General features: G+C 37.3%; 1 protein-coding gene across 1 annotated transcript in view; it reads right to left on the bottom strand.

Annotated features, from left to right (window-relative positions):
- Nucleotides 1-350: 350 nt before the first annotated feature.
- ak1 (adenylate kinase 1) overlaps nucleotides 351-18781 on the bottom strand; it is a 20626-nt gene continuing 2195 nt past the window's right edge. Inside the window, 8 exon segments of the mRNA XM_061733247.1 lie at nucleotides 351-435; nucleotides 1592-1696; nucleotides 1698-1784; nucleotides 3148-3284; nucleotides 4130-4280; nucleotides 4282-4295; nucleotides 7864-7899; nucleotides 9432-9469. Coding sequence (XP_061589231.1) covers nucleotides 367-435; nucleotides 1592-1696; nucleotides 1698-1784; nucleotides 3148-3284; nucleotides 4130-4280; nucleotides 4282-4295; nucleotides 7864-7899; nucleotides 9432-9438 — 606 coding nt within the window. The 5' untranslated portion in view covers nucleotides 9439-9469 and the 3' untranslated portion in view covers nucleotides 351-366.

Genomic DNA, 18781 nt, shown 5'->3' on the forward strand with positions numbered 1-18781 from the left:
TTTCAGCAGGATTAAAGGAGGGCTTTTATGCTACAAATTTAGCCTATATACATAGAATAAATTATATATATGTATAGGTGTGTGTATATATATATATGTATATATATATATATATATATATATATATATATATATATATATATATATATATATATATATGTATAAATAAATATTTAATATTTGTGATTTTATTCTTATACTGCATTTCAATCAGACTTTCATCTTAAACTGTCCTCCTTTTTTTAACCGGGGCATCAGGTAGATTCATTCTCTCTCTTGTTAGTAACTTTTAGTCCTTTAAAAATGTCCACGTTGAACTTCCAAAAATAAAAACACCAGCCAGACACAGATGTATGTAACGTTGTTTTAGTGGAGAGCGTCGATGGCCTTGGCGACTTGGGCGAAGACGTCGTCCACTGGGAGCTCAGAATCCACCTGTGGGAGAGAGAATATGGCAGTGGGCGGTGGATTTAAAACACATCTTGGTAGGAATGGGCGATATTTTACCGTTCACGATAAACCGACAAAAAAATTCCTCACGATAAGAATTTGTATCTCACGGTAAAAACGATAAATTCCTGTTGATGACGTTTTTGTGTAAAACTGATTTATGGTTCTGTGTTAAATCCACGCACAACGGAAGGAAGGAAGGAAGGAAGGAAGGAAGGAAGGAAGGAAGGAAGGAAGGAAGGAAGGAAGGAAGGAAGGAAGGAAGGAAGGAAGGAAGGAAGGAAGGAAGGAAGGAAGGAAGGAAGGAAGGAAGAGAACAAGGAAAGGAGGAAGGAAGGGAAAAAAGAAGGAAGGAAGGAAGGAAGGAAGGAAGGAAGGAAGGAAGGAAGGAAGGAAGGAAGGAAGGAAGGAAGGAAAGAAGGAAAGGGGAGAAGGAAGGGAGAAAACAAGGAAAGGAGGAAGGAAGGGAGAAAAGAGGAAGGGAAGGAGAAAAGAAGGAAAGGAGAAAAGAAGGATGGAAGGAAGGAAGGGAAAAAAGAAGGAAGGAAGGAAGGAAGGAAGGGAGAAAACAAGTAAAGAAGGAAGGAAGGAAGGAAAGAGGAAGGGAAGGAGAAAAGAAGGAAAGGAGAAAAGAAGGATGGAAGGAAGGAAGGAAGGAAGGAAGGAAGGAAGGAAGGAAGGAAGGAAGGAAGGAAGGAAGGAAGGAAGGAAGGAAGGAAGGAAGGAAGGAAGGAAGGAAGGAAGGAAGGGAGAAAACAAGGAAAGGTGGAAGGAAGGGAGAAAAGAGGAAGGAAGGAAAGAAGGAAGGAAATGAGCCAGAAAGAAAGAAAGAAAGAAAGAAAGAAAGAAAGAAAGAAAGAAAGAAAGAAAGAAAGAAAGAAAGAAAGAAAGAAAGAAAGAAAGAAAGAAAGAAAGAAAGAAAGAAAGAAAGAAAAAGGATAAATTCCCGTTGATACGTTTTTGTGTAACAAACATGGCGGATCTGAGAGCGAGATAGATTTATAGTTGAAAAGATGGAGTTGAATTGGTATTTTTTTTATCGTTATCGGGATAAATGCCAGAAATTATCGTGATACATTTTTTAGTCCATACCGCCCATCCCTACTTGGTAGTTTCATTTGTCAAAAGCAGCCACGCTCACCTTCCTCACGATGCCACGGCCCTCGTAGAAGGCGATGACCGGCTCGGTAGCTTTGTAATACAAGTCCAGGCGCTTCTTGATGGTCTCTTCGTTATCGTCAGCGCGGGCCGCTCGTCTCTCCGCGTTTCATCAGCCTCTTCACCATCGTCTCTCCTTTGGCATCCACGTACAGCAGCAGGCAGGGTTTTCCGATCTGAGATTTTAAAAAAGGAAGAAAAAGGAAAAGGAGTTTGATCATTTAAGCCAGGGGTGTCAAATGTCAAATGTCGATTTTCATGCGGCCCGCGAGAAGTTTCCAACGCAAAACAAAATGTTAATTTACTAAAAAGGAAGGCATAAATAATTGCCATGAATCGCAGCATAGCATAGCAGGCGGTGGGTTGCCTCCCTCCTACTTCTCCCCTCTGTGGGGTTGCTGGTGGCCTGGGTTCCGGGTTCTTCCTGGTCGGCCTCTGGTCTCGCGGGTGGCGGGGTTGCTCCCCCCCCCTCCCCACTATAAATACACTTCAGGTAGAGCTTTGTTTGGTTTATTACACACGCACGCACGCACGCACGCACGCACGCACGCACGCACGCACGCACGCACGCACGCACGCACGCACGCACGCACGCACGCACATCCACCCACCGACCCATAGACATACACACTGGCTTGTTCACCTGCATGCTGGCTCTCTAGTTTTTGGGTTTAGGTAGCGGTAGCGGTAGCTTAGCTCAGACTGCGATCAGATCTTAAGATTTAGGTCGATTGCTGTTATTGTTTTGGTTGGCTCCGTGCCGGTTTCGTGTTTTGTTTGTGGTTTTTTGTTGCAGATTTCCAGTGCTTGACATGTGTTTCCGTGTGTTCCTGCTTTCTGGATTGCCAGTGGATGTCGTCACCCCCCCCCCAAAAAAGAAAAATAAAAAAAAATCACTGGGTTTGTATGTGTATATTTATGTATGTGTACGCATATGTATGCGTATATATATAATATAGTAATAATGCACATATATATACCTTTGGTTTCTACCGTCATGGTATCAATCATTAATATGTGTGCAGACAAGGTAAAAAAAATATAAATAAATAAATACACTTAATTGTACTGGAAAAATTTCTAAATCAAGAAACACTGTCGGATGTAATAAGAAAGATTTTGCTTTTAATTAAATTTCCTATAAAAAAGCGAAATATAAAAAAAAACATACTTGTTTCTGTTTATCTTTGTAAAATGATATTAAAAGTATCTTACATAATTTGAAAAAAAAAAACGAGAAATTTCAAGAAAAGATCCTTAGGAAAACATATTTTACATAATTAGAGTGTAAACAAAGAGCATATTACCTTTAAAATTAACTAAACTGATATTAGATTAGATAACAAAAAGTAAAAAAAAAAGAATTAGAAAAAAAAATTTTCGCACCGTTTTTGTTATTTTGAGCGTGCGGCCCCCGAGAAAAAAATTGGTCGAATCCGGCCCGCCCCTGACACGGCCTGACACCCCTGATTTAAGCTTTTTCTCTTTCAGTGCTGCAAAAGGAAGAATTGTACGCCAGCGTGTCATGGAGGCTCTCACCTTCTTCTCAAACTCCTCTCCTTGCTTCACCTCGCGGGGGTAGCCATCAATCAGGAAGCCCTTGGAGACGCCAGCCTTGGCAATCATGGCATCCTTAATCATGTCCAGGACTGTGTCCCTGCAAGCAGCCAAACGTTCTGATCAGCCTTCACTGTGAAACAGCATTCACTGTGAAACAGCAGCTCTCACAAAAAGAGAGAGGACTTGACTTTAAATTTCCCCCTGAATGAAAAACAGTCCTGATCCTTAAAATGTTCTTCTGATCAATCACGAACAAGAGGCTGATTTTCCTTCCTTCCTTCCTTCCTTCCTTCCTTCCTTCCTTCCTTCCTTCCTTCCTTCCTTCCTTCCTTCCTTCCTTCCTTCCTTCCTTCCTTCCTTCCTTCCTTCCTTCCTTCCTTCCTTCCTTCCTTCCTCCTGCTCTCTCCTTCCGTCCTTCCTTCCTTCTTTCCTTCCTTCCTCCTTCCTTCCTCCTCTTCATTCATCCTTTCAGGCTCATATCTTTCTCTATTCTAATTTCTTTCTTTCTTTTCTTCTTTCTTTCTTTCTTTCTTTCTTTCTTTCTTTCTTTCTTTCTTTCTTTCTTTCTCTTTCTTTCTTTTCTTTCTTTCTTTCTTTCTTCTTTCTTTTCTTTCTTTCTTTCTCTTCTTTCTTTCTTTCTTTCTTTCTTTCTTTCTTTCTTTCTTTCTTTCTTTCTTTTCTTTCTTTCTTTCTTTCTTTCTTCTTTCTTTCTTTCTTTCTTTCTTTCTTTCTGTCTTTCTTTCTTTCAGGCTCATTTCTTTCTTTCTTTCTTTTTTCTCTTTCCTTCCTTCCTTGTTTTTTTAGGTTTAATTTTTTGAAAAAGAAAGATAAATGAGCCAGAAAGATGTGATACAGCAGCTCTCACAAAAAGAGAGTACTTGACTTTAAATTTCCCCTTGGTGTGTGAATGAAAAACGGTCCTGATCCTTGCAAATGTTCTTTTTTTTTCATTAAATCTCACCAGCGGGACGAGCTCTCCCCTTCTGCATGATGGCCTGCAGCGTCTTGCCCCTCTCAGAGCCAGACGACACCTCTGCACGGAGCAGGTCACCTGAAGACAGGTGGGTGTAGCCATACTTGGCAACGATCTTCTCACACTGAGTGCCTTTTCCCAGAACCAGGACCACCTTATTAAAAAAAAGAGAGAAAAAATAAACATAATTGTATAAAAAAATGAATTGGGAATTAGTGATCAAACAGAGGTGTCAAGTAACAAAGTACAAATACTTCGTTACCTTACTTAAGTAGAAATTTTGGTTGTCTATACTTCACTGGAGTAATTATTTTTCAGACGACTTTTTACTTTTACTCCTTACATTTTCACGCAATTATCTGTACTTTTTACTCCTTACATTTTAAAAACAGCCTCGTTACTCTATTTCATTTCGGCCTTTAATAAAAACTATCCAGTTAAATTGCTCCATCCGGATAGAGTGAATTTGGTTGGGGTTGTTTTCAGATGTTCTTGTCCAATTTTGTTCTTACATTTATTTTTTATTTATTTTTATTTTATTAGTTTGCACATAATAAAAAGTAACACTTTGCAATCAAAATAGTAAAACAAATGTGACAGGAGAGGTGAAAAAAGCCCAACAGACTTATGCAGCGAAACCTCCCCTCAATTTAGGAAGTAAAACAGTAATTACAAAAAATCAAAAACAAAAATACAACAAGACGAAGACTATAAACAAAAAACAAAGAAGGTTAGACTACATAATTACAAATCATCAACACACAAAAAAATCAACAAAAACAAACAAAGAAAAAAAAAATCAACAAAGAAAACTTAAGACATTTTTTAAACGTTAATTAAATGAGATGATAAATTTCTTTTAAAAATCTCTAGAGAAGACCCTGTTTAGTTTTATAAAAAGGAAGATGAAGATGATTAACCTGTCTAGTATTGTATGAATGTATTTGAGAATAATATGTAAAAAAATTACTAAACGATAGTGGGTAAAGAAAAAGGCAAAAAATATATATTATATATATATAAAAAATACATCCGTTCCCTCAGATTCCTGCAACTAAACTTGGATGTACATTCAATAAAGGTTAGGATAAATGATAACATGCCTCTGAAGTTTGACTTTTTGCACCATTACAATACTTATAGGCAACTAGTTATCATATCTTCTGCTCTCTGAAACACATGTTAATGCTCAATAGTACACATATATGCTTCTTTAAAAGGGGACCTATTATGAAAAACACGTTTTTTCTTGTTTTAACATATAAAAAGTGGTCTCCCCTCACCCTGCCAGCACAGGGGAGACAAAATACCATGAATTTTCTGCAAGGTCTCTGACCCCCGCCGGACAGAGTCCCCCAGTGTCACGTGGTTTTTTTTTGAGCCGATTAGAATCTGCTCCTGTCGTTACGTAACGACAGGAGCAGATTTCCAGAGCGGATCCGGGTTGAATCATCCAGGTTCCCGGGTGGTTTGGGAGCTGGGGTCCTCGGGGATCTGTCCCAGGCTGGACCAGCTTCACCCTCCCGAGATTTTCAGGCAAATCTGTCGGTTTGATCACCGGTAACGGGAGATGTGCCGCGGATGCGCTCCGGAGCCGATCTGTGCGCCCCGCCGTGCGGTTGCGGTGCCCGTCGCGCAGAATCCGCCGGGCAGATCCGGCTGAAATTCCGCTGGTCGGTCCCCGGGAGTCCCTGCTACCAGTCCAGGCCGGTTCCTGCGGTCCCGGCCGGTTGGAACCGGTCAGATTCCCCCGTTAAAGCCGCGGTGATGCGCGCTGCTCAAGCATCGCTGCTCCCCGGGCGCCCGGCGTTGCTCCGGGGCAGCGTTCAGCATCCTCCGGGTAGATCCGGCTTAAATAGTGCATAAATGTTATTTATATACAACTCATATTTTATTTTTTTAACAATAAAGTTTCCATTTGTGAAAATTCAGTGATAATTTACAGGCTCGGGCTGCTCTGGCGGAGCAGGTTTATGCTCTCCTCCCTGCTACACGTCATTCAGGGAGCCAATCAGCACAGAGCCTCATTATCATACCCCCCCCTTCTCTAAAAATGAGGCGCAGAAAAAGAGGTTAGAAGCGGTAAAACTAGTGACAGGGCCCACAGGCTGGATTTATGATTTATGTAGAAAAAACAAGCTTTAGATTGTTTTTAAGACATTCAAGGCCTGTTTAAAATATACATTAAATGCCCATAATAGGTCACCTTTAATATATTTGCATTATACTAAGATGCATTCATTTTCAATGGCTTTTTTTCCCTCTTACATTACTTTTACTTTTATACTTTAAGTCAGGGGTGTCAAACTCATTTTGCTTGGCGGGCCGGATTTGACCAATTTTTTTTCTCGTGGGCTCAAAATAACAAAAACAGTGCGAATTTTTTTTTTTACTATTGTTATCTAATCCAATATCAGTTTAGTTAATTTTAAAGGAAATATGCACTTTGTTTACACTCTAATTATGTAAAATATATTTCTTCAGGATCTTTTCTTGAAATTTCTCCGTTTTTATCAAATTATGTAAGATACTTTTAATATCATTTTACAAAGATTTTTTTTTTTTTTTTTAATATTTTTATCCCGGTTTTTTTTTCCCATTTTTACCACCCAGTGCTCCTACCTAAGTGACATCCTGTGCATTGCCATCCTCTACCAACCCCGGGAGTTCCTGCACTGAGCTCAGGTCTCCTCCTTAACCTGAGGAGTGAGCCGGCCGCTTCTTTTCACCAGACAGGGTGGGGTTTCTCTGACCGGACCGGATCACGTTATTCCGGCCGGATCCTCCCCACCCGATCTGGCGCCCCGGCTGGCCAGAGGGGGCATGTGTAGCCCAGGACTGTGTGCATGTTTTTGTGAGGGTAGCTAATGGGAGCTACCCAAGGGAACACGGGGGAGAACATGCAAACTCCACACAGAAACACCCAGGGTGTGGGCACTGAAGTCATGGGGGAACTAACACGCACTTCAGCGCCCACAGTGTCCCCCGGCAGGAATCGAACCCAGGACCTTCTTGCTGTGAGACCGCTGCGCTACCAGCTGCGCCACCGTTGCCCCCTACCATTTTACAAAGATAAACAGAAACAAGTTTGTTTTTTCTATATTTCGCTTTTTTATAGGAAATTTAATTAAAAGCAAAATCTTTTTTATTACATCCGAGAGTGTTTCTTTGTGATTTAGAGATTTTTCCAGTAAAATTAAGTGTATTTATTTTTAAAAATTGGCGCGGATATTTACGCCAGTGTGCTGAAAAAGTCAGCACTTCTTTTTTAACTGTTTTACTTTGTCACTGTCCTCGTATTCAAAACTGAAATTCTCCTAATAAATATCTTCTATCATCTTTTTTAGCAGTGATATTTTTCCTGCGGAAATATATAATAGTAGTCAGTTAATGAAAATAAACGACCGTCTACAAAGAAATAAAATCGGCAAATGCATTCTAGAAAACAAACAAAAATGTCAAAAACTGCTTCTTTGTGGAATAACGATGGATTTGTAGAAGAAATATAAAAAAGGAAATTAATATTTTGTTTTTTTGCGTTGGAAACTTCTCGCACATTTGACACCCCTGCTTTAAGTAGTTTTGAAACCAGTACTTTTATACTTTTACTTGAGTAAAAAACTTGAGTTGATACTTCAACTTCTACAGGAGTATTTTTAAACTCTAGTATCTATACTTCTACCTGAGTAATGAATGTATTAATAGTGGTTCGGTTTACTCACCAACAACAAAGATGATTTTGGCGTCTTTAATTTTGTCTGAAAAGAGGAAAATAACGATTAGAAATCCCTTCTCAACGTGGACGTTGCATCAGCAAGAAGAGAGTTGTGTAACAAAAAAACCTTGAGAGTTAAACGTGGGGGTGTTTTCCATATTTAGCTGCAGAGAGTCACCCGGTCCAGCCGATCCTTCAACTGGGTTTATTTTTGGTTTACGTTCGTGCAATTACTCAAACACAGTTGTCATGGCAACTGTTGCCATACAAAAAATCATCGTCAAGCGTCAAGAGGTTTAGGAGGGAACTAAGGAAAAGTTATATACCGTATTTTCCACATTATAAAATCCTTAATTTTTACTAATCCAGTGTGCCCAATGGTTCGCAAAATACGGCTTACTAAAACTAAAGCAATGTGTAAGAAACAAAAAGTATTTTTTACAGAAATAGCCTATTTTCAATGGTAATAATAATAATAATAATAAAAAATCGTATTTATAGAGCGCATTTTCACCTGAAGAACAAGTCTCAAAGCGCTTACAATAAAGATTAGAAAAAAAAAAATAGAAAATAAAAATAAAAAAAATAAAATAAAATAAAAAAGCTAAATTAGCAAAAAAGCACAAGGACATTCTAAAAGACCAGGACATCAGGGATAGGCTTTCTTAAAAAGTAACGTTTTTAAGTTTCTTTTAAAAAATGGTAAAAAAAAAAAATGGTATTTTCAATACCAAACCAACTATTATCCACTGTAATTGCATTATATAATTTGTGAAATAGTGTCATACTGAAATATTTCCTCTTTATAATGAAATGTTATGTATCAGAGTCAGAGACCTTCTTTTTACTTTCCAAAAAATACCAAAAGAGGGCAGCAGAGTCCATGTTAAATCAAAAGTCTGTCCTGGTTTCACTCTCACCACAGCAGCTTAGTTTTAGTTTAGTTTAGTTTTATTTAGCACATAACATAAAAAAAATAACATTACACAAATAAGTGCAGCTAAAAGAAACTGTGCAGGGAGGAGCGAGCAATCCAGTAGGCTTATGAGGAGCCACCACCTAATAACATTTAACAAAATAGTTATGAGGATACAAAATCATAAAAATAAAATAAATAATATATCATAAAAATTGCATGTAGAACATGAATGAAAATAAAAGAAAAAAAAATAAAAAAATAAAAAAAATAATCATGAAAATATAAGTATTATGCTGAACAAGTGGCAACACAGAATATGAAGTGCAAAAGAACATTAACAGTGGGAAAAGCAAGAGTTTTCTTGACTACATTGTTGAATTAAATGCTCTCTTGAGCGACTTTTGAAAATGGATAGGGACCTACAATTGTTTGCAATCTGGTACCGAACTATTCCAGACTTTGACACCTCTAAACCTAAACAAAAATGGTCTTCTAGATTCCAGACATTTAGGCGGATGTAGGGCTAGGGCCTGCCGAGTTGAGTAGGAATTAAATTGAGAGTTAGCAGCCCGGTAATTAAACTATAAATGACCACGTTTCCCCTCAGTAATCATCAATAATAACACATTAATGACTGAAGTTCATGTTTTAATTACCTGCCATTGTGTTTCGTCTGTGGAGGGTTTTCCTTCAACTGCAGGACAGAAAAGGACACAGAAAAGGACACGGTGAATAAAAGCCACTCAGTTTTAAGTCATGTGTAACTGACAGTGAGTTTGTGGACACGCCGTGACCCTGAACGGGGGAAAAAGGGAACAGATGGAGGATGGATGGAGTTTCACCCCACAACTACTTTTCCTCACGTTGGTTTTATAAGTTGGTCATCTGAATATATATCATATTTATATATGTATAGTTACAGCAAAATGGTAATTTTGAAATCTGTTACTGATTTTAATGATGCACGTGTATTTTTGCACATATTGATATTTGTAACTTGAAAAGTTTGCAACCATGAGTCCCTTTTGAAAGTCATCTGCTATTTCCTGAAAGGGGGCTTATAGTCTAGGCAGAATTTCTGAAAATGTGCTTATTTAAAGTGCTTTAGGCATTTTGTGAATATTTACAATATACAACATTTAGGGGTATTAAGGGGTGCTGAATCCAAATCTGCTGTATATGAAGCTCAAAAATGTCCCAAAATGCCTCAAAATTGAGAAATCCAACATGGCCGCCAGGGCTGAAATCTATTTTTCAGTATATCGTTTTGACTAAACAAGGTACAAACCATGAATTAAATGTACTTTTGTAAGTTTTCCTACATGACAACCTCTTTATCACTAATGACCACCTTTTTTCTCTATACTTGTGCTGATTATTGACACTTGATCTAAATCAGGACAGGATGTTAAATCTCCCATGTGTGAAAACCTGTGAACATTTAATTCAAGTTTGTAACTTTTTGTACCATTTGTTTGTACATTTGACCTCAAAACAAAATACAAAGTAAGTAAAAGGTAGCCTAATAACAATAATAATAACTGAGTAATTATTCATAGTTTAAAAAACAACTTTTTTTTGCAATATCTAAGCAGTTTTCTTCACATTACATCTCAATTCTGAATATGGCATCGAATTGCCCATGTAGGAAAACTTACAAAAGTACATTTAATTCATGTTTGTACCTTGTTTAGCCAAAAAGATATACTGAAAAATAGATTTCAGCCTGGCGGCCATGTTGGATTTCTCAATTTTGAGGAATTTTGGGACATTTTTGAGCTTCATATACAGCAGATTTGGATCCAGCACCCCTTAATACCCCTAGAAATGTTGTCATGTTATAAATATTCGCAAAATGCCTTCGGGGTTCTGATTTTGTGAAAATTGACCCTGTCTATTATCCAAGGGAGCCAAAACAAAATACTTCTTTTTTAAATTATGTTTTTCAACATTTAAAAAAATATATTTTTACGTTGCTGCACTGCTTAATTAAATAGATAAATTCTTCTTCCACCAAAGTTCTTATTGGGCCTTCATAACGTATTCAAGGTGAACAAGCTATGTTATGTTATGAATCTTTATTTCGGCTTGTACACACTTTTTGCAGAACGAGATGAAAAGGAAAGAAAAAAAAAACATTTCTTTTGCCGAAAAGGTTTAGGCTGAAGCCGTAGCAAAAAAATATGAGACATTAGCTTTTACTCCGTGGAAACAAACAATACATAAAGAAGACAAAAATAAGTAAGACAAAATATAACAAACTTTGGATGATTAAAATAGTTTAGCATCCTTACAAGACTGTTTCATTCAAAGACAATAAGGATCATGCAGTTGTTTTATTACGCTTTTTTGGTTTCAATGATTCTCAGCTCTTTTTCTTTTCTTTTCATTTCATTTTTAGTGTTTGTAGGATCTGAATACAGAGCTGGTCCAAGGCGTGTGACAGCAGCTACTTATGGCCCGTGATCATTAGTGGGAACCCGAGAGCAGTTTTTTGTCATTGTTTTTTTTTATTTATTATTATTTGCCACAGTACATATCTTGCTCATCTTTATTAAAACTGACATTCTGATGTTTCACAAAACTTGAACCTTTGAAACTAGGTGTTAGGTTACAACGGTTTAGGTTAGGGCTGGGCGATATATCGAGATTTTAATATATATCGATATATTTTCAAACGCGATATGGTATGAGACAATATCGTTTATATCGATTTAAAAAAAAAATATTATTTTTTTTAATTTTTTTTAATGATTTTGATATAGCTTATTTTTTGACAAATTGACTTGAATGTTTTATTTGAGATTTGCACAAATGTTTTGTTATTTGCACAACTGTCAACCTCAGTGGAAAAGTCTGCCTGTTACTGTCTACATTGTATTAATTGCACAGTGTATTTTAATTAAATTGTTATGCAGGAAAGGGATATTTGTTTTATTTTATTCAAGAAGCATTTTTATTCTATATATGCAGGCAGTTTATTTTTATTTCATTTGTTTTATACATGTTGATATTGTGCAGACCTCTGTTAATAAAGGAACCTGTGTGACCATTTGGCACGAGGCTTTGTATTAAAACTGACTGTTTTTTTTAAGGGTTTGCCTCAGAAAAAATGAAGCTAACAGAGATGCTAACAGAGATGCTAACAGAGATGCTATGCTATAATGCTTTGGGGGAAACCCCAATTAATGGCACAGAAAAAATATCGATATATATCAAGTATCAACATTCAGCTAGAAAATATCGAGATATGACTTTTGGTCCATATCGCCCAGCCCTATCCACTTCACATATGAATACAAAAATAAAAATACAAACATGTTTTGTTGGAGGTCATATACAGTATGTATAACTCTTTAGTGACATGATCTTTGGATTGGTTAGCTGAAAGACATTCTTTTATTCCTGTCTTTCAGATATTCCTCATCACACCATATCCCTTTCATGCATGAGTTATTATAAAACAGTGCTTTTTTTTTTCTTCAGATACAATAGTTTACTTCTAAAGTTGTGTACATTTTACCCAATTCATTCATAATTTCAAGCAAGGTCCCCCTGTGTCCCTTACACAAATCAGTGATAATGTCCAAATGTGTTTTTCCCCATCAAGTGAATTTATTACTTTTCTTAATGTCATAAAAAAAGAAACGATTCAAATGAAATTCAATAAATACATTTATCAAAAGGTATTTAACCAAAATAAAAAGTAAAAACTAAAATCTGAAAACTGACATTTTATTTGGTGTTATACACTGAATAATTCGAATAATGTTAATTTTGGTGTCTAACCATCCAAACTTATACTAGAAAAAACAGTTTAGGAGGAGGTGTCCACCTTAGAAAGGGTGTGTGTGTTCACTCTCTCCACTGTGTCTAAATTACTGTTAGCAACTTGCAGACGGGTTAAAACCGGAGGTCAAACTCTTGTACGTGCTGCTAAAAGTTCTCGTTCTTCTTAGAAAAGCCTTTTATCATGGTTTTTTTTCTTTTATCAGTTGCTATGCTATTATTTCCAGCACACTAAGGCAACAGCGACCAGCACAATGTTATCTGTCATCGTTGAAATTTGAGTCAAGTCCCAGCTTGTTGCCAAACCTACCAGTGGGTAAATATAAAGTAGCCTGAACATGAACCTGAGCAGACATGCCCGTGTGTCTCCACGCCCGTAAACCATTTTTTCTCTTGCTAGTATTATAAAAGGTATTTTGTTTTAATAATAATAATGAGAGGACGTTTCCTGTTTACGCTTGCTTTTTATCTTACTTGAAAAAGCGGAAGAATGAGGAAGCAGACTGGACGTGTGAGTCACTGGTGTCGTCTAAAGACATATTTCCATGTAACGTGTTGTGCGTGCCAAACGCTTGAAGTTTAGCACATTTAGCTGCTGTCATTTCATGCGTGTATAAAAAATGAAAATGAATTCTCACTCAGCTTCACACTATGCAGCTGCGGTTCCAGCGGTTAATTAAGAGGCTGATGTTCAAGTATCAGCCTTTATCTGCTAGTGTCACCCTTACAGCATAACCCTCTTTTGCAGAGGTGTCAAAAGTATTCACATTCATTACTCAGGTAGAAGTATAGATACTAGAGTTTAAAAATACTCCTGTAGAAGTTGAAGTATCAACTCAACTGTTTATATAAAAAACTCGACATGGACTTGCAGATTTTGTGTTGTAGTGCAAGTTCTCACGTAGTCGAGATGAAGTAAATGTGCAATTATATCTTCAAGAAAAGTTTTTCCTTTTTCTATTTACACACCAAGGCCCGGTTTCACAGACAAGGCTTAAGCCTAGTCTCAGACTAAAAAGCTGTTTGAGCTGCTTAACTTTAAGTCACTTGCACAGACATATCTTAAAATAGTCATAGATTTAGTCTGTTCTGGATTAAACAAAGCCAATTTGCAAGAGGGTGGATTAGAGCTACTCTAGGACTAAGTTGAAGTTTATATTAATCCTGCAAAGAGGCAGGTTTAACTTCAGCTTAGTACTGTTTGTGAAAGGGAGCACAGATGGTTTGGGAGCATGGAGTATTTGGAATATCTAAATGAAGACCAATATTCGCTACAGAGGCCAGCCAGACAAATACTTGTGGATAGGAGTAATCCATTGAATCAGTTTGATGAAATAACTTTCCGAGACCGCTTTCGTATGTACAAAGAAGATGTACTGGAGATAATTACTTTGCTTGAGCCTAGACTTTCCTCCATGTCTCAAAGAGGAAGGCCTGTACCCAGTTCTCTCCAAGTTCTGATCACTTTGAGATTCTTGGCATCTGGAACCTTTCATCGTGAAACTGGTGATTTGTGTGGTGTCAGTGAAGCAACAGTGTGTAGAATAGTTCACGAATGTCTGCAGTGCCATTTGTGAACTGAGAAATCTGTACATTAAGTTCCCTGATGCTGCTGAGCAAGCCAACTATAAATCGCGATTCTACGAATATGGGAACTTCCCAGGAGTGATTGGCTGTATTGATGGATGTCATGTTGAAATCAAGTGTCCATCAACTCCTGATGCTGAGGAGTACAGGAACCGTAAGAACTGGTTTTCCATCAATGTTCAGGCTGTATGCACTCCCAATTTAGAGTTTTCAAACATTGTTGCCCCGTTTGAAGGGAGCAACACATGACTCAAGGATTTTTCACAACTCTTCATTGTGTGCTCAGTTTGAGAGAGGGCAACATAGCGGAATACTAATTGGTGACAGTGGATATGCTCAGTGTTCCTATTTATTCACACCTTGGCCACATCCCACAACAACTGAGCAGTAAAGATACAACAGAGCTCATATTCGCACTAGAGGGATGGTCGAGCGTATGTTTGGAGTGTGGAAAAATCAATTCCAGTGTTTATGTACTAGACTTCGTTTTGAGTCAAGAAGATGCTGCAAGGTGATCATTGCTACAACTGCTCTGCACAACTACCTGAAGCTGCACAACTACCTAAAGCAGTATATCTGTCCTAACCCTCCAATGGAAGACCAGAATGATTCAGATGTGCCCCATGCCAGTCCAACGAGGACTTGCACTCAGAGCTGCTTTCACATTGCAGTGCAATAGTGTGCTGAAGAATTAAATGAGAAACTCAACCAAGGCTGTCCTAAAATTTAGGTGGTTGTGGTGACTACAATACTCACACTCTTGTCAAGTGTATTTTCATTACATTACATAGCTATCTCATGCATCTTTCTTTGTCAACTCTCTCTTCTAAATTTCATATCCAATTCGACCTGTAGAATTCTCATTTTCATGTCATGCTCTTCTTTCAGATATTTCATTTTCTGCTCATGAACTTCTAAGGCTAACTTTTCATGCATTGACATTTTTGGTCTCTGCTGGAAGGTGGTGGCAGCATCTTTTCTCTGGGATGCCATGCCAGATGTGGAGGGTGCACAGTCACTGTGTACTGGCTCTTCCACCAGGGTTAGAATAATTTCCTCTGGGAAAAGAACACTTTTGGATACAAAAGTGTGGTTACATTTTCATTTGCATTGAATTCACTGCAAATGGCAGCCCAAGCATTGTTCTTATTATGTTCAACAGCAGCACTATGCCCTTTACTTTCAATAACAGCATGATTTCCCCAAATTTGTTTAAGTAGAGTTTTTTTTCATACATAGTATAGTTCTTTGAGCGTGTTCTTTTAGCTTCAACCATGTTTGGTGTCAAAATTCCCTCCAGCAAAACTGTCCTCAATTCCGTTCCAGGTTTTTATGAACACCATTAGGCTAACAGACTGTGCTCCCACTTAGGCTAATGAGGCGTTCTCATTTAAGCTTACTCCAGGACTCCACAGTCTGGGACTAACTAAGACAAATATAAGCCACGCTCATTGCAAGCCACTTAAATGACCTAGCTTTTACTAGTCTGATTTAGGCCTACTCCTGGCTTGATATAAGCCTTGTCTGTGAAACCGGGCCCAAGTGTCAAAAGTACGGAAGAGCATTAGGGCCAGGCAAGAGAAAAACAATTTGAGAGTGGATTTTTTTTTATTGTGCAATTCGAGAAAAAAGACGTAATGTGGAGATTGTTGAAATACAATTTCGAGAAAAAAGTCGAAATTTCGCCTTTTTTCTCAACATTTCGACTTTTTTTTTTTCGACATTTCGACTTTTTTTCTCAACATTTCGACTTTATTCACAAAATTTCTACTTTTTTTCTCAACATTTCGACTTTATTCACGAAATTTTGACTTTTTTCTCGACATTTAGACTTTTTTCTCGACATTTAGACTTTTCTAAACATTTCGACTTTTTTCTCAACATTTCAACTTTTCTAAACATTTCAAATTTTTTCTCGGACATTTCGACTTTTTTCTTGAAGTGCATAATGAAAAAAAAAAATCTTCCTCCTCTAAAATTATTTTTCTCCTGCCTGGCCCTAATACTCAGAAAAAGTTGAAGTATCAACTCAATTTTTTTACTCAAGTAAAAGTATAAAAGTACTGGTTTCAAAACTACTTAAAGTATAAAAGTAAAAGTAATGTAAGGGGGGGAAAAAGCCATTAAGGACAAAAGCCATTGAAAATGAATGCATCTTAGTATAATGCAAATATATTAAAGAAGCATATATGTGTACTAATGAGCATTAACATGTGTTTCAGAGAGCAGGAGATATGATGACTAGTTGTCTATAAGTATTGTAATGGTGCAAAAAGTCAAACTTCAGAGGCATGTTATCATTTATCCTAACCTTTATTGGAATGTACATCCAAGTTTAGTTGCAGGAATCTGAGGGAACGGATATAAGAACAAAACTGGACAAGAACATCTGAAACAACCACAACCAAATTCACTCTAATCCGGATGGAGCAATTTAACTGGATAGTTTTTTTTTAAAGGCCCAAATGAAATAGAGTAACGAGGCTGTTTTTAAAATGTAAGGAGTAAAAAGTACAGATAATTGCGTGAAAATGTAAGGAGTAAAAGTAAAAAGTCGTCTGAAAAATAATTACTCCAGTGAAGTATAGATAACCAAAATTTCTACTTAAGTAAGGTAACGAAGTATTTGTACTTCGTTACTTGACACCTCTGCTCTTTTGGTGTTTGGTCTTAGTTTTTATAGCGCAGGCCATATTTATAGAAATTGTTTATATTACATTTAACAAAGATTTATTTTATTTTTTGGGAGGATGGGGTGGGGGGTCCAAATTCACTCAAGTAACCATAGAAATACTGATACCGTGTTCTCTGATTCTCACTTGAAACACGCTCTCTGACACAGTGGGGCCGTGCCCTGGGTGTCCGGTTTTATGTCTGCAGACATTAACACCGATGTGGCTGTAAATGTCACTTGGAGGCGGGTATCTGAGTCAGCACAGAGCCTCTTTGGGAATCCCACCCTGACCTATTATGGTGCTTCTGCAGGGTCCCCCAGCGCCTTTGGCATGTCCGACATGTGCAGCGCGGCAACCTAACATGGCTCTTTGTTGGTTAATTAAAGTTAATGCCCCATAGAGTTAGGTGTGACATTCCTGCAGCAGAACTTTTGTTTTATTCATTTAGGTTTTTAGATGTTTTTTAAGTGAGTCTGAATTAGTTCACGATAAACCGTCAAGAATTCCCCACAGTAAGAATTTGTCATCTCGCGGTAAAAACGATACATTCCTGTTGATGACGTTTTTGTGTAAAGATGATTTATGGTTCTGTGTTAAATCCACGCACAACGTACGGGAAGGAAGGAAGGAAGGAAGGAAGGAAGGAAGGAAGGAAGGAAGGAAATGAGCCTGAAATAAAGAAAGAAAGAAATGAGCCTGAAAGAAAAGAAAGAAAGAAAGAAAGAAAGATATGAGCCTGAAAGAAAGAAAGAAAGAAAGAAAGAAAGAAAGAAAGAAAGAAATTAGCCTGAAAGAAAAGAAAGAAAGAAAGAAATGAGCCTGAAGAAGAAAGAAAGAAAGAAAGAAAGAAAGAAAGAAAGAAAAAAAGAAAGAAAGAAATTAGCCTGAAGGAAAAGAAAGAAAGAAATGAGCCTGAAAGAAAGAAAGAAATGAGCCTGAAAGAAAGAAAGAAAAGAAAGAAAGAAAGAAAGAAAGAAAGAAAGAAAGAAAGAAAGAAAGAAAGAAAGAAAGAAAAGAAAGAAAGAAAGAAAGAAAGAAAGAAAGAAAGAAAGAAAGAAAGAAAGAAAGAAAGAAAGAAAGAAATGAGCCTGAAAGAAAGAAAGAAAAGAAAGAAAGAAAGAAAGAAAGAAAGAAATGAGCCTGAAAGAAAGAAAGAAAAGAAAGAAAGAAAGAAATGAGCCTGAAAGAAAGAAAGAAAGAAAGAAAGAAAGAAAGAAATGAGCCTGAAAGAAAGAAAAGAAATAAAGAAAGAAAGAAAGAAATAAAGAAAGAAAGAAAGAAAGAAAGAAAGAAAGAAAGAAGAAAGAAAAGAAAGAAAGAAAAGAAAGAAAGAAGAAAGAAAGAAAGAAAGAAAAGAAAGAAAGAAAGAAAGAAAGAAAGAAAGAAAGAAGAAAGAAAGAAAGAAAGAAAGAAAGATAGATTCCCGTTGATGACGTTTTTTGCATTTTTTTTATCGTTATCGGGATAAATGCCAGAAATTATCGTGATAATTTTTTAGTCCATACCGCCCAGCCCTCGTCTGAATCAAATGTAGGGGTTTTAACTGGACTTTCTCCCGTATATAATTCGAGATGAATATCTTCCTAAAATACATATATTGTAGAATGTAAAGTAGATGCAAAACAGTCACATGTGTGAGCTTGTAAATTTGTAATTCTACCCCTTGACACGAAATATGCCGCCCCCAACGAAGCAGTGAAACGTTAACCCGTCTCCAATGTCCCACCGGGTCTTACTGCCGTTTTTTAACATGCTGTCCTGCTAAAAAAAGACCCGGCTCGTCTGCAGCTGTCAAGGCGTATCATGTTGTTCATGGAAATGAAGCCCTACTGTATCTGAGCGCGTTGGAAAGTAACTGGGGTGAAAGGCAAATGAGTGCATTTAATTTGTATATATCACTTGGTTGCTATGGTTATTTACGTGAAAGTACTGTCCCTTTAAGGGAGAACAGGGGA

Source organism: Cololabis saira, chromosome 11 (genome assembly GCF_033807715.1).
Source record: "Cololabis saira isolate AMF1-May2022 chromosome 11, fColSai1.1, whole genome shotgun sequence".
Lineage (NCBI taxonomy): Eukaryota > Metazoa > Chordata > Actinopteri > Beloniformes > Belonidae > Cololabis > Cololabis saira.